Genomic DNA, 16,535 nt, shown 5'->3' on the forward strand with positions numbered 1-16,535 from the left:
AAGCTCGTTAATTGGCTCCCCTGTTCCCAGGCATGCCCCACCGACATAGGTGCGGGATTCTGGCCCTCTGCTCATTACGGTCTAAGCGCAAGCCACACCCAGCCTGGTCTCCTCTATACCTGCGCCACCATACCAGGTATCAGAGTTGAGACGGACGTTTACGTCCACAGGCTACCCCTCGAGGACTCTGGAAATCTACAGAGCCAGCAATCTTCACCGGCTCGTCCTTCGGCGGTTCACGTCGGTTGGTAAGTACCCGCTTCTGCGGCATTCCCATTGAGATGTGTTCTCTAATTCGGGCCACATGGTTCGAAAAGTTCTAGGCCATGTACTTCCCAAGAACTGTATTAGTGTCACATATCGCTATGCCAGCTATGTCAGCCATAATACCAGGAGAACCTCTCTTTCTTTTTTTTGGGATTGCATCAGGGTTTCCTCCTTTTTTCAGCAACGGGGCTCTGTACTGATTAATGCTCTAGCTTTTGGTTCCTGTTCAGAACCAAAGTTCCAGGTGCATTCGCTGTTCTGCTAAACATGGGATCCAGCGAATGCTGCCTCAAGTGCAAATCCACCTCGAAGCCTGATACAGGTCTCCATGTCTCCTTGTACAGCACTCAGAAATGCGGGTAAAACTTTACCGCTCTCACTCCCGTGGGAGGTTACATGATATCCAGATTACATCAACCCCTCCAGTTGGACACCTCCCTGTTTTCCAACTGGCCGGATATCAGAGCAACCACCCCACCTTGTACCAAGCTTCCTGGTACACTCCCCTACACGCTATAAAGCGCAGAGGGGGGAAGAGGGGGGTTGGGGAGTTTTAATTACATTATTCTTTCTTTCAACAGAAAGTAGTTACTCTCCGCCCATCCTGGACCTCAGAAATACCAATTTTCTTCAGAAGGCACAGGTAAAATGTCCGTCGGTTCCCGACGCCCTCTCTCCGCCCTCCTTACCTCTTTGGCGACTCCCTCTTCGACCACGGGAAGATTGGCTGCCGCGGCGTCCTTCTGCCGAAGTCCTCCAGCTTCCCCGGACCAGCTAGACGCTGCAACCCGCCATGTTTCCTGGAGGCCTAGGGGCGCGCGTGCGGTGCGGCCCCGACTGAAGTACCGGCGATGGCGCAAACCTCAGGGGCATCACCCTGAGATGACGTCACCCGCAACGGATATATAAGGTCTTAGAATTTGCTAACAGATTGAGTTAGCAAGGGTCAAGGTTACTCTACCTAAGCTACTCTGCCTCCTCGGACTTACCAGGGGTACCCGCTCCTCGGGAGCCTCGCTCTCTCCTTTGTTTTTCAGGTGACAGTCTGGAACCGGTACTCTCTCCTCGAGGGCCCTCATTCCCAGACTTGCTCCGTATTCTCTTCTGCCTGGAAGTCATCACTGCCAACTACATCAGTGAGTTACCATCGCTCTCTCAGAGCTTTCCCTGGAACCAGGTACTCGCTCCTCGAGGGCCTATACATTCCAGCTCCTGGGCTTCTATGAGACATTGTGTGAGTGTTACCATTAGGTTCGATACATGATCTCTGCATACCCTGCCTACTCACTATATTTCAGTTTCTCTACAGCTCAGCCTCCAGGGATCGCTGTTCCAGTAGCTGAGGGACTACAGCCCAGCCGGGCATTCCAGCTCACTACTGCCACTTCTGGTGGTTCAGTATACTGGCTAATAAAAGAACTAGTGTGTGTCTGTCTCCTAACTCTGAACCTGACTGGTGGTCCCTCTCGGGATCTTCCCCTGAGGGCGTGGTCATCTGCCACTGGTCCAAAGATCCACCCACAACTCTCCTAAATAACAACAGATTGCTACTCCCTAGCAGACTGCTAACTCCGAACAGAACATTCTCAGGGCTGGGGAGCCCATGTGGAAGGCCTCCACATGCAGGGCCATTGAACTGCTCAGGAAGCTCTCTGTCAGATAAACTTCTTAGAGCTTCGTGCAATCAGTTATGTTCTCTGGGCATTTCGAAACAAGTTGTACCACAAAGCAGTCCTGATTCGGATGGACAATCGAATCGCGATGTGTTATATCAACAAGCATGTAGACACAGGGTCATTCCTCCTCTGTCAGGAGATCTGGTCCTGGGCTCTGTTGCAAGGGACACTGAACGTGCTGACAGAAAGCCTAGGCCACTCTTTCCAGCTGCACAAGTTGTCCCTGAACCCAGATGTGGCAGCCCGGATTTTCCACCGGTGGGGAACTCCAGATGTGGACCTCTTCACTTCCCTGGACACAACTGCAAGGTGAGCTTTTTTGGCTCCCTTTTTGTGTGGGACCACCGTCCAGCCTCCTCCACCTTCACCCTTCACTGGGGGATGGGTCCTCCTGTACGCATACCCTCCTCTTCCGCTCCTCTTGAAGATTCTCCTGAAGCCCCAGCAGGACCCGAGGGATCATGATCCTCGTAGCACCCTACTGGCCCAGGCAAGCCTGGTTCCCTCTCCTTCGGGACCTGTAGATCAAGGCTCACGTCATATTGGGGACTGCAACTGATCTGATAACACAGAATCAGGGTGCCCTGCGCCATCCAAACATTTGAGTGTTAGCATTGACAGCTTGGATGTTGAGCCCCTGGTCCTTCAGCCCCTAGACGTCTCAGAAAATGTCTCCCAGGTGCTGGCAGCTTCCAGAAAGCCTTCCACGAGGAAGTTTTACAGGTTGAAGTGGAAGAGGTCCTCCACCTGGTGTGAGGGGCATGGCTTAGATCCATTCACATGCCTCCTTCACAGGTTCTTGGACTATTTGTGGCACCTTTCCAAGTCTGGGCGCAAAACTATCTTGGTCAGGGTTCATCTAAGTGCAGTTAGTGTGTACCATTGAGGGTATCGCTGGTACAATCATATCAGTGCAGCCTATAATAGGTCATTTTATGAGGGGTCTGTTTCAGCTAAAGCCCCCTCTTCAGCCTCCTGTTGCATTCTGGGATCTCAACATTGTCCTGGCGCGACTCTTGTGTCCTTCTTTTGAGCTCTTGTGCTCCTGCGATCCGAAATTCCTCTCCTGGAAGGTTACATTGCTAGTGGTGATCACATCGGCTCCTAGAGTTAGTGAGCTTCAGGCCTTGATTACGTACCCACGTTCTTTCATGATTGTGTGGTCCTGCGTACGCATCCCAAGTTCCTGCCTAAAGTTGTGACTGATTTTCACATCAATCAGTCCATTGTTTTGCCCATCTTCTTTCCGAGGCCTCATTCCCATCCAGGGAACGGGCTCTTCATACATTGGATTGCAAGAGGGCTTTGGCCTTCTATCTGGCATGCACAGCAGGTTATAGGCAATCCACTCAACTCATATTTTCTTTTGATAACAGGGTGAGAGTTGCGGTGGGAAAACACTCTAACTGGCTAACAGACTGCATTGCCTTCTGCTATGCACAAATGGGACTTCATCTTGGAGGCCGAATCAAATCTCACTCTTTGAGGGCCATGGCAAAGCCGGTAGCCCACCTGTGGTGGTTCCCGTTGCTGACATTTGCCGGGCAGTGTCATGGAATTCCCTGCACACTTTTGCTGCCCACTACTGCTTGGTTGGACAAGGATGGTCGACAAGACAGTGCCTTCGGCCAATCTGTCCTATGCAATCTCTTCCAGGTTTAAATGCAACTCTTCCTACCTGAGGCCCCTTAATTGGAACCAGGCTGTCTCCCTACTGACCAACAGCACCGCAGTTGTGTTTGTACCCGTTGGCACCTTGTTTGGTAACTGTTGATCTTGGTTGTTGGGAGCAGCCCGAGCTTGGTATTCACCCATCTGTGAGGATTACCATCCTGCTTGTCCTAGGAGAAAGTGCAGTTGCTTACCTGTAACAGGTGTTCTCCTAGGACAGCAGGATGTTAGTCCTCAGGAAACCAGCCCGAGGTGTTGGGTTCTCCTTCATTTTGTTTTATTTTTTCGCTTGTATTTTTTATTTATGTTACGAGACTGAAGGGGGACCTCGCGTGGACGTGCGGATAGTGGCATGCTGGGCATGCTCAGTGTGCCAGTCAAAGCTTCTAGAAACCTTAAAAGTTTTCCGTGCTGGGCTCCGTCTGATGATGTCACCCATCTCGAGGACTAACATCCTGCTGTCCTAGGAGAACACCTGTTACAGGTAAGCAATTGCGCTTTCTACCAAAAGGGCTCTCTACCTTTCATCTCAGCCAGACAGTGGAGCTCCCAGCTTTTTCCAATCTGGATTTGGCGATGCCACATGCGAGGGAGCTTCATCTATTAGATGTGTGTCGTGCATTGTTAAGGTATCTCAAAGTTACTAATGGTTTTCAGACATCTGATCATCTCTTTGTGCTATGGAAGGGCCAAAGAAGGGGTCTAAGATCTCCAAGGTTGCTATTGTGCGTTGGTTGGATCAGCATACATCTGCAGAGGGTGTTCAGTTCCCGAGGGTCTGTGGGCACAGTTAGCATGCACACTTGCAACCTTGTGGGCGGATTGTCAGTTGGTATCTGCACAGGAAATTTGTCACATGGCTACCTGGACATCATTACACACTTTTGCTAGATGTTATCGTCTGAATGTTTGGGTGCTGGAATCGGCATGCTTTGGAGAGAGCCTTCTGTGAGCAAGGCTATCATGTTCCCATCCAGTTTAGGGATACTTAGGTATGTCCCAGGAGTCTGGACTGATCTGGGGTACTAACAGGAAAAGAAAATTGGTTCTTACCTTCTAATTTTCGTTCCTGAAGTACCGTAGATCAGACCAGAACCCCACTTGTTCTAGACATCCTGCTCTTATATTCAATTGTAAATAATGCAGAGTTGTTTACTGGTTGGAGAGTTCAATCATTCGTATTTCTGAAGGAGCTCTAGTTTGGGGGGGGGGGTTACCATCCTCCTGCTTGGTTGAAGATGGTGTAGATTGCTTTTACGGTTTTCATCTTGGTTTGGGTACAGGTCTGTATTGAGGGGACTGCAGGTAGCACACTAGGCTAAGTATCAGTGTTAGTAAAGCTTTTCTTCTCTGTCCTTCTGCTGGTAGGGAGGCAAAACCCAGAAGTCGGGACTGATCTGTGGTACTTCAGGAATGAAAATGATCAGGCAGAAACCAATTTTCCTTTGTGCTGCATTGGGGGCATATATGTTAACCAGCATATAGACCCATTTATTCATCATCAACTTAATGATTATACAGTATATCTCCCTTCTATATTTCTGATGACTGTACATCTATAATTAGGTGTTTCACTATCAAAACTCCCACCCCACTGTATTTAAGTTTCACACTTGCCACTGCAAAAAAACTGCTGTAGAAATTTAGACATCAAGTTTTTCATTTTTTTTGAAATGCGTTTTTTGGCAGAAAAAATATTTACATTTATCTGACATAAGAAATTGCCATGCTCGGTCAGACCAAGGGTCCATCAAGCCCAGCATCCTGTTTCCAACAGAGGCCAAACCAGGCCACAAGAACCTGGCAATTATCCAAACACTAAGAAGATCCAATGCTACTGATGCAATTAATAGCAGTGGCTATTCCCTAAGTAAACTTGATTAATAGCCGTTAATGGACTTCTCCAAGAACTTATCCAAACCTTTTTTGAACCCAGCTACACTAACTGTACTAACCACATCCTCTGGCAACAAATTCCAGAGCTTTATTGTGCGTTGAGTGAAAAAGAATTTTCTCCGATTAGTCTTAAATGTGCTACTTGCTAACTTCTTGGAATGCCCCCTAGTCTTCCAGAGATCTGAGGTCAAAAGGAAGAAGGTTCCATTGATTGGGTGCCGCAATGGAGAAAGAAGTCTCCCTGGTACTAAATAATCGTGCATGACGAACTGAGGGAATCTCTAGCAGGTTAAGTTGTGAGGATCTCAAGCATCTAACCGGATTATGGATTCGTAACAAAGCATTAAACCAAAAAGTAGAGTCTGACACACGAAGCTTGTAAACTAACATGCCTATCTTGAACACTATACGTTCATTCACTGGTAGCCAATTAAGTCTGCATAAGATCGGCGAGATCTTTTCAAAACGCTTTGTATGAGAGACCAGTCTTGCGGCTGAATTTAACAAAAGTTGTAGTGATTGAGTTAAACACTTCGGTAAACCAATGTATAACCCATTACAGTAGTCAATATGCGGAAAAATAATAGCGCGGACAACCATCAAGAAATCTTTGTCATACAACAAGTGACATTAATTGATTGCTCGTGTATTTTCATTGTTTCATGACGTTTTCTTCTGATTGTTTCGCTCTTGGAAGCCCCATGGTTGAGGAGAGAGAGAGAGTTTAGTAAATTATTCTTAGCTGGTTATAGAAGATACTGGCAGGCTGATGTCAACCTAGGAGTCTATAAAGAGTGTTGTCAGCAAACCTGTTAGACAGAGACTATCTGTTGATTGGTGACCATAACTCTTGCATCTGGACTGGCTGAACTCAAGGAGAGGAAATTATCAGGTAAAACTAAATTTCTCCTTTAATCTATATCTTTTGGTGAAATACTTACAATTCCAGCTTAATAAAAGAGGTCTCGGTTAATGTAGTCTTTTTTTTTTTTTTTTCTTTCTCTGTTTTCTTAATTTTTTTTCTTTACAGTTCACAGAATCGTTAAGACCCATGCCTGAAACCAGGCCGACTAATGCACATCAATTTACCTCATGTAAAGGTGAGATCAGTTGTGCTTCATGTTAAGTAGCATTAGATCTGCATTTGCTAACTATGGAGGAAAATTGTAAAGTCCTGGATTAGAGTTATACAGTTTTTCTCACTTTGTACCTAGGCACTCTTAATAAATGTTGGGGGTCTATATTCAGCCACTGTGCATTTGTGCTAGTTAGCCAGTTATACATAACTGGCTAACTAGCAATGTATTTTCAGTGGTGCAGCCGCACTGCTGAATATGCCCGGCTATCTTAGGTGGCCAGCTATGTATAACAGTCTAACTTTTAGGACAGCCCTACAGCTCGACCAGAGTTGGCTGGATATGTTAACCGGCTAAATCTATATATCTGAGTTAGCCTGTTAACTTATCCAGCTAACTCTGCTCCTCTCCAGAATGCCCCAACTTGTCCAGCTAAATTTAGCTGGGTAAATAGTTACCTGGCTAGAATTTAGCTAGAAATGTGACAAATATAGACAGATTTAGAAGGATAACTATTAATTTATCTGTTTAAATTGCATATGGTTACAGACCTCATAGGGCCCAAAGAATAGTAATGACATTATAGATACGCTAAAATAGTCTCCGTCCCCAAATTAGTTTTACAAACATTCTGTGAAAGATTTAACCCTATAGGTCTCCTACTTGTTGCAATTTTCAATTTTGGAGGGTGAGGGGAGATATTACTCAGGATTCACTGGGGTGGAGGAAGGCTGTCGCTGTTGCTACAGATCCCCAGGAAATGTCTGTCTCCCATGGTCCAGGGTGAAAGGGAAGATGATACTGGACACGTTTGTGCTTTGATGAACTTGAAAAGGCATATAATCAAATTTTAATAAATAAAATTGTGCTGTTTGTAGGAGGGGAGGGAGGAAACTTTGTAATTCTAGTTATGTCTCAAATTTGCAAATTAGAGAATAAATTGTGTGTTCCCTTCTCTTTTTTTGACTAGATGACTTGCCAGCTGGAAATGAAAGACCAGGCTCCAAAGAGAACAGAAATATTCTCCCAGAGGAGCAGCCCGGCCCAAGCAATGTGACAGAAGTAAATGATTTCTTGTATACTTTAATTCTGGTGTGCTTATCTTGACTTTTAAATGATTCTATAAAAGGCTGGTCCTGTGGCTTGATGGTCCAGTTTTGAATCGGCCCATTCATGAGTATCTGGTTGAGCCTAGGCACATTGTTGAGGTGATGTACTTGGGTCGGGAAGAAGGGAGAACTGTGGCTGCTGCCAGGGCTTTTAGCAGCCAACAAGCAGTGCTGAGGAGGGGGGGTGTCTGAAGGCGACAACTCTCAGGCCAGGTTCATAGAGCTATTCAGACACACAGTCTAGGAACGGAGGAGCAGTAATGATGCAGAGACAGCAAGGGCAAAAGCAAGGGTTTTAATAATGCTTCCCCACCCAAAAAAAAAAAAATCAAACTATTGTTCCCTGTACGTACCAGGATCAGTCCAGGACACCTGGGTTGTGACTCCGCACCAGTAGATGGAGACAGATTAAAACTTGTGGGCGGAGCCATATATAAGCCCCTGTGCCAGTCACAGCCCCTCAGTCTTACTCTGTCTCCAGTAGATGGTGCAGGTCCAGTCACAGCCCTTCCTGACCTGATTCTGGTGTTTGTCAGGTTTGGTTTGTTTTTTTTTAATTAGTTTTTTGTTAGGTCTAATTGTTCTGGGCTAAATTGGGTTTCTTTTTAATTCTTTCCCGGTTGCCCTGCCTCCCAGGGGAGTTGAGAGGTCCTGAGGGGACTACCCTCCCCCGGTCGAGGCCGCTGCCAGGGTTGAGGACCCGGCTGAGCTAGTGGCAGCGTCAGGGGTGACACCAGGGAGCCTGGTTCACTCACCCCTGCAGGAAATAGGGTTTTCAGAACCAGGGACAGCGCGTTTTTTTTCTGTTAAAAAAAAAAAAAAGTTTTACTTTTATTTTTTGCGGCTCTCTGTTCCTTGGCGTTGCCGTTCCGTTTCGGTCGGTGGGGGGCGTCGCCTGCAGGGGGGAGGTTGCCGAATTGCGCCGTTTTGGTTATTTTGAATTTTATTCCTCTGAGGTGAATTTTCTGTTCGCGTCTCTGTTTTCCCGCGTTCGCCGGCATGCCTCGCGGTTCGCAGTGCAGGGCCTGCGGCTCGGCGCACGCGCGTCTCTCCCGGGACAGCCTTTGTTCGGCTTGTGTCCCGGGTGATGAGGGCACCTCAGCAGCACCTCGGAGAGCTCGGTCCCGGGTTGCGTGATCGCCGCCGCCGCGAGGTGGGGGCCCCTCTGACACTCCTCAGGAGCTGTTCCCGCTTAGCGCGGGAGTGGCAGCCATTTTGGCCACGGGCCGGGAAATTTCCAGAGAGACAGTGGGGGCTTCGTCTCTACCTCCCGCGCTTTCCCCGCAGCGTGACAAGGCGAGGGAGGTCCCCTCGGAGGGGATTCGGTCCCGGGGGGACTCGAGTAGCGATTCAGCGGGTTCCGGAGAATTTTCTGAGGACTTTGCGCTGTTGCTGCGCAAAGTCCTCAGATATAAGCGCAGCAAGCGCATACGGGGGGATGTCTCGCGTACTGCTATCCGCAAGTCCCCGCCTCGGAAAAAGAAGGCCAGGAAGGGTGCGGAGATCGCCCAGGGCTCGTCCCGGGGGAAGCGGCTTCCCCGGGGGCTGCCGCAGGAATCCGATTCCGAGGATTCCCCCGGGACGGATACGGAGGCCTCCGAAGAGCCCCTGATGGGGGCCGGGACGGCAGCACCGGATGCATCGGCACAGCCTAGTGCAGGGAAAGGTGCACAGGCCTTAGACGGGGATGACCCCAAGGTGGTGCGGCTATTCCGCAGAGAAGAACTGTCACCTCTCATCCCAGCCATTCTCCAGGAGCTGGGGATTGAGGCTCCCCCAGTGGTGGTCCGCCAGGAGGCGAACATGGATCCCGTTTTTCTCGGCCTCACAGGGCCGGCGGTCGCCTTCCCTTTTCATTTCTCATCCACGGATATCCTCTTCAAGGAATGGGATACTCCGGAGTTGGGTTTGAAAGTCAGCAAAGCCATGGATAAGCTCTACCCTTTACCGGAGGAGGCGTTGGAACTCCTCAGACTCCCGAAGGTGGATTCGGTGGTCTCCGCTGTCACGAAGAGGTCTACCATCCCGGTCACGGGAGCAACAGCCCTCCGGGATATTCAGGACCGAAAGTTGGAGGTTCAACTCAAAAAGATTTTTGAGGTTTCCGCCCTAGGAGTACGAGCTGCCATTTGCACGAACTTTGCTATGCGTGCTAGTCTGCGCTGGGCCCAGGTATTGCAGGCTAATGCGGATCTATCTCCGGAGGAGGCTTCCCAAGCAGATAGGTTGGAAGCGGCTATTGCATATGGGGCTGATGCGCTCCATGATCTTTTACGCACTTCAGCTAGGTCCATGGTAGCAGCGGTGTCGGCACGCCGTCTTCTTTGGCTACGCAACTGGGCGGCGGATGGTTCGTCCAAAGCTCACCTCGGGGCGTTACCCTTTAAAGGGAAATTGCTGTTCGGAAAGGAGTTAGATGACTTAATGGTTTCACTAGGTGAGAACCGAGCGTTTAAGCTGCCAGAGGATAGGGCCCGGGCGCGCTCTTCGTTTTCCAGCAGAGCTCGTTTCCGGGGACCCCGAAAGTCCAGGCCGCAAAGATCCACCGGGTCCTCTTATAGACTGTCCTCTTCTCGGAACACTCACTGGCAGCAGTCCTTTCGAGGCAAACGTTTTGGCAGGCAAGGAGGAGCCCCGTCGGGTGCGGGGTCCAAGCCTTCGCAATGAAGTTCGGCCGGCCCATCCCTCCTTGCGTCCTCAGCACGTTGTCCCAAACGTGGGGGCGCGTCTATCCTTGTTCTTCGAGGAATGGGCCAGCATTACGTCGGATCAGTGGGTCCTCAATGTGATAAGACACGGTTACGAGTTAGATTTTGCTCGCATCCCAGTGGACAAATTCCTGGTCTCGTCCTGCAAAGATCCCAAGAAGAAAGCGGCGGTGCTAGATACCATTCGAAGACTAGAAAGCTTGGGGGCCATCTCTCCGGTTCCGGCCGATCAGTACGGCAAGGGCCGTTATTCCATTTACTTCATAGTTCCCAAGAAAGACGGCACTTTCCGACCCATTCTGGATCTCAAAGGAGTCAACAGATGCCTTCGGGTCCCTCACTTCAAGATGGAGACCATTCGTTCGGTGATCGCGTCAGTGCGGCCAGGAGAATTCCTTGCGTCACTAGATCTCACAGAAGCATACCTTCATGTGGGTATCCAACCAGCGTTCCAGCAGTTCCTGCGGTTTTGCATTCTGGGAAGACACTTCCAGTTCCGGGCTCTTCCGTTCGGCCTGGCGACAGCGCCTCGGACATTCACGAAAGTGATGGTGGTGGTGGCGGCGCACTTACGTCGGGAAGGCCTCCTGGTTCACCCTTACCTCGACGATTGGCTGATTCGGGCGAAGTCAGAGAGCTTGTGTCTGCAGGCGGTAGCCAAGGTGCTTCAATTCTTGTAGTCCCTGGGCTGGGTGGTCAACTACAACAAGAGTCATCTGGAACCCACTCAGTCCTTGGAGTATCTAGGAGCCGTCTTCGACACAAAACGGGGCAGAGTGATTCTCTCTCAGGACCGGATATGCAAATTACAGTCTCAGGTGCGACGTCTTTTGTCTCAGCACCGTCCGCGAGTCTGCGATTACCTGATGGTTCTCGGATCTATGGCCTCCACGCTGGCGTTAGTCCCTTGGGCATTCGCTCACCTACGGCCGCTGCAGTCTTCATTGCTTTTCCGCTGGAAACCGATTTCAGAGGAATTTTATCTTCCACTGCCTCTCGACAGTCAGGCGCGCTCCAGCCTGAGCTGGTGGCTGGATTCCAAACATCTCTCCTGTGGTGACCACGGATGCCAGTCTTTCCGGTTGGGGTGCAGTTTGCCAAGGGAAATCGGTTCAAGGTCTGTGGTCAGAAGATCAGACTCGGTGGTCTATCAACCGCCTAGAGTCCAGGGCGGTCCGTCTGGCATTGCAAGCTTTTCTACCCCTCGTACGAGGAAAGGTGATCCGAGTATTGTCGGACAACGCTACCACCGTGGCTTACATCAATCGCCAGGGCGGGACGAAAAGCCCTCAAGTAGCGGAGGAAGCGCGTTCCTTGGTGGCCTGGGCAGAGCGGCATCTCAGCGATCTCGCTGCGTCTCACATAGCAGGAGTCGACAATGTCCAGGCGGACTTCCTCAGCCAGCACCACCTGGATCCGGGAGAGTGGGAGCTGGCGGAAGAAGCGTTTCTTCTCATTTGCAGGACTTGGGGAACGCCCCACATGGACCTGATGGCCACGTGGAACAACTCAAAAGCTCCGAGATTTTTCAGTCGACGCCGAGAAAGAGGAGCAGAAGGGGTCGACGCGTTAGCTCTTCCCTGGCCAGCGGAGGTGCTACTGTATGTGTTCCCACCGTGGCCCATGATCGGCAAAATCCTGCGGCGCATAGAATTGCACCCGTCCAACGTGATCATGGTGGCGCCGGAATGGCCGCGCCGTCCGTGGTTTGCGAATCTGATCCAGTTGTCGGTGGCTCCGCCCCTTCGTCTACAGGGGTTTCCGGGGCTCCTTCGTCAGGGCCCCGTCTGTTTAGAGGATGCGGATCACTTCTGTCTCGCGGCATGGCTTTTGAGAGGAACCGATTGAAGCGCAAAGGTTACTCAGATGCGGTAGTTGCCACGTTGCTGAGATCCAGGAAGCAGTCTACATCTCTGGCTTATGTTAGAGTCTGGGTATGTTAGAGTCTAGTTTTTGAAGAGTGGTGCGTAGAGCGGGGTCTGGATCCCACTTCTGCTACTATTCCTGATATTTTGGCTTTTCTCCAGGCTGGGCTGGCCAAAGGTTTAGCATGCAGTTCCCTACGGGTCCAAGTGGCGGCGCTTGGTTGTTTGCGTGGTAAAGTCAGGGGAGTCTCCCTGGCTCTCCACCCTGATATTTCCCGTTTTCTTAGGGGAGCGAAACACCTCCGTCCTCCTTTGCGGTTCCCTTGTCCGTCTTGGAACCTCAACTGGGTGCTCTCGGCCTTATGCTCAGCTCCGTTTGAGCCTCTGAAGCGTTCTACGATCAAAGATCTCACGTTGAAGACTGTATTCCTGATAGCGATTGCGTCGGCTCGTCGAGTTTCCGAGTTGCAGGCTTTGTCCTGTAGGGAGCCCTTCTTGCGCATTTCCGATTCGGGGGTTTCCTTGCGGACCGTTCCATCTTTTCTGCCTAAGGTCGTATCGGCTTTTCATTTGAATCAATCAGTTGAACTTCCTTCTTTTGCGGTAGGGGAGTCTTCTGACCCGAAATCAAGGGACTTGAGAAAGCTAGATGTGCGGAGGTCTCTTCTTCGCTATCTAGAGGTGTCAAATTCTTTTCGGTTGACGGATCATCTGTTTGTGTTGACATCGGGTCCAAAGAAAGGTTCTGCTGCGTCCCGCACGACGATCGCCCGTTGGCTCAAGGAGGCCATTGGTTCCGCATACATTTTGCGCGGTAAATCACCGCCGGTGGGTCTTCGTGCTCATTCAACGAGGTCTCATGCTGCGTCTTGGGCGGAATTTTCTCAGGTATCGCCTCAAGAGATTTGCAGGGCGGCTACCTGGAAATCGTTGCATACATTCATTAAACATTACCGGTTGGATGTTCAGGCTACTGATGCTGGGGGATTTGGAGAGAGGGTACTCCGAGCGGGACTCTCTGCTTCCCACCCTCGGTAACTTAGCTCTGGTACAACCCAGGTGTCCTGGACTGATCCTGGTACGTACAGGGAAATGAAAATTAGTTTCTTACCTGATAATTTTCGTTCCTGTAGTACCAAGGATCAGTCCAGGATCCCGCCCGCAGTGTTGCGCTATAGTAACGGAGAGTCCGCTCATTGTTGTTTTTAATACGCTGACCCCTTGTTTTGTTCGCTCTCCCGGTTGGGGAGTCTGTTTTCCTGTAGGGGTGTTGGAGTTGTTTTCGTTTTCTTACTGAGTTTCTATAGTTAGCTATGTTGGCTTTTGGATTTTCTACTTTGACATTACGTATGTCTGAGGGGCTGTGACTGGCACAGGGGCTTATATATGGCTCCGCCCACAAGTTTTAATCTGTCTCCATCTACTGGTGCGGAGTCACAACCCAGGTCTCCTGGACTGATCCTTGGTACTACAGGAACGAAAATTATCAGGTAAGAAACTAATTTTCCTTTCTCAAATTGAGAAGTGTATTCAGTTTTTAAAGATAAAATTTAGAAATATAGGGGTAAATTGTCAAAACCTTAAGTGAGCCGGGCCAATTTTCAAAGGCCTGGCCACGTGCGTAAATCTCCGGGACACGTGTAAGTCCGGGGGCCTCGGGGAGGGGGCGGGGCAGTCTGGGGGGGGGCGGGCAGTCCAGGGGGGCTTGGTGTAGCTAGAGGCGCCCGGCACAATGGCCATTTGCCGCTGTGCCGGGGAATCGCATGCCGGCAGGGTTCTGGCATGCGCAACTTGCTCCTGCACCAAGGCAGGAGCAAATGGTAAGATAAGGATTTGGGGGGGGGGGGGTGTTTAGGATAGGGCTAGGGGGCGGGAAGGTTAGGGGAAGGGGTAGGAAGGTTAGTATAGGGGGTAGGGAAATTCCCTCCCAGGCCGCTCCTAAATTGGAGCGGACTGGGAGGGAACTGCTGAAGGCCGCGGGTGTCGGCATGCACAGGTTGCACAAATGTGCGCCCCCTTGCACGTGCCGACCCCCGCTTTTATAACATGCTCGCATATGTTATAAAATTGCGTGTCCATGTGCACGCGCCGGGTAGCATGCGCACATGGACGCACACGCGCAAGTTTTTAAAATCTACCCCATAATGAGCAAACATACCGGGGAAAAACAAATGATACTGATTCATAGGAAATTGTTAAAGAAATAGGAATATCCCTGTTACAAGATATTAATTTTTCCTCTGCTGTAAAACATAAGGGACAGGCTGTGTTAGTCTGGTTACAGAGACAGACCTCAACCTCTCTTTGCTTTCACAGAAAAGCATTAAGACTACTGCGAGGCTTATACTTTGAGCACTGATATCTTGGGCTTGGGGGTGGAATGATATTAGACCACTAGAACTTGGTTGAAAAGTTATAATGCATAAATTAATATTTTTGTGATAATGTACCTCTGTTTACTTTATGTAGCAAAACTGTAGCACTTTAAGGAATTAGAGGCAGGTACCAGGGGCATGGTGAATATATCTACTCTAGTCTTAGATTCAGATAGCACAGAAAATAGTTTTGGTATGGATAATTTAATTCCAGTTATTACTGGAAGGGGGCTGTATGGTTAATTGCAGATTGGCCCGAAGGTTGGTCCAGGTTATACCAGGCTAAGGCATCTTAGAAATGTAGAAGTTGTTGATGATTATACTTTATCAGATTCTAAAGGGATACCTGCTATATTATCTTTATTGTTGGTGAATGGACAGGTGATTAGGAGGAAAGACCCAATATTGTTGGATTTATTAACAGACAGCTGTCCAGATATTTTCTATGTAACAGAGTCTTGCCTTCTTTCATCTGATTCGGCTTTGTTGAATGATTTGGCTTTACCAAATTACACAGTGTTTTCTAAACCACGCAAATTTAAATGGGGAGGGGTCTTTTGGTGATTGCAAAAGAATTGCTGCAGTTATCTGTACTGATGCCTCTAGAGATGTTATTTCTTTCTTCAGCCCACAATTGAAGTCTTTGTTAAAATTATGCTCCACCAGGATATCTGGACAAAAAATTGGATACTTTTGTGGATAGACTAATAACTTTGAAGGCTGATGTTAAAAAAAAAATTAAATAAAATACAATATTGCTGGGGGATTTTAAGCTTTGGATGGACTGTAATCCTTTAACAAGTGTCAAGATATGTTAGAAGCTTTGAAGCACTGGGCCCATCCCAGTTAGTAGGTTCCCCTATGCATAAACAAGGGCACGTGTTTGTTCTAGTTTTTGTGCCAAGTAACTGGATAGGTTCATTTTGTGAGGATATTAGTAAAGTTCTATGGTCAGATCACTATCTGTTTCACTGTAAGCTGTTTCATCCTAAGTTACAATTGGATAGATCAGCTAAAATATTTATTTCCTAGCGTGTAGCAGATGGACTCAAAACAAGTGGGTAAAGTGTGCTCGTGCTAGCAGTTGGAGACGGATCTGACGTCAGCACGTGTACATATACCCCCGCAGGAAGTGCAGCAATTCAGTAATTTCCGTCTCCAAAGCAGTTTGGAGCTACCTTACGCTCGCTGAGCGTTTTTCCAAATTCTAACGACTAAATTCATAGAAGACACCTACTTGAAGACGAGCCCCGCACTCCTGCGGTGATAACATTCGGTCCCTCCCCCAGTTGAGTTTCCAGAGGTGATTTCCGTGGTCCCTCGGAGGTAAGTGCCTCGGTCCGGTGGCCGAATCGCAGCAGGGACCTAGCCCCCGAGTGAGAAGGGCTCGGGCGCGGCTTGGCCCCCGAGCGAGACGAGTTCGGGCGCGGCCTAGAGGCAGCCTTGGTCCCGGCGTGGACTTGGCCCCTGAGCGAGACGAGTTCGGGCGCGGCCTAGAGGCAGCGGGTGCACCTCCTCGAGTGCGGTGGTGACTGTAATCACTCTCTCCCCCCGCAGCCGGAGACCGCCCGGGTTGCAGCCGGGAAGCGCCGAAGACAAGGTAAGGCGTACATCTTTACTTGTTGGTCTCCGAGGAACCGAGGAGTAGCAGAGTCTGCCTATGTGGCAACCCGTCAAGGGGGTTGCCATTTTGCCTGCCTGCCTGCCGTCGCCTTCTGCCCTGGATCGTCACGGTGCAATAGGCGCCTGTGGATACGTTGCTAAGCGCACGTTGATAGGCGCCTGTTGCTAAGCGCCCGTTGCTAAGCGCCTGCTCATAGGCGCACGTTCATAGGCGCCCGTTCATAGGCACACGTTGATTCGCGCACGTTGTTAGGCGCACATTCCTAGGC

At 49.7% G+C, this 16,535-nt stretch overlaps 1 protein-coding gene across 7 annotated transcripts in view; it reads left to right on the forward strand.

Moving 5' to 3' along the window:
• The window catches only part of CEP95 (centrosomal protein 95), a 159,294-nt gene that overhangs the window by 75,698 nt on the left and 67,061 nt on the right, over positions 1-16,535 (forward strand). For all 7 annotated transcript variants that reach the window (XM_029600760.1, XM_029600759.1, XM_029600761.1 and 4 more), the window contains 2 exons: positions 6,541-6,610; positions 7,557-7,648. In XM_029600760.1, the coding sequence (XP_029456620.1) occupies positions 6,541-6,610; positions 7,557-7,648 (162 nt within the window). The remainder of the gene's footprint in view (positions 1-6,540; positions 6,611-7,556; positions 7,649-16,535) is intronic.

This window comes from Rhinatrema bivittatum, chromosome 4, assembly GCF_901001135.1.
Source record: "Rhinatrema bivittatum chromosome 4, aRhiBiv1.1, whole genome shotgun sequence".
Taxonomy (NCBI): Eukaryota; Metazoa; Chordata; class Amphibia; order Gymnophiona; family Rhinatrematidae; genus Rhinatrema; species Rhinatrema bivittatum.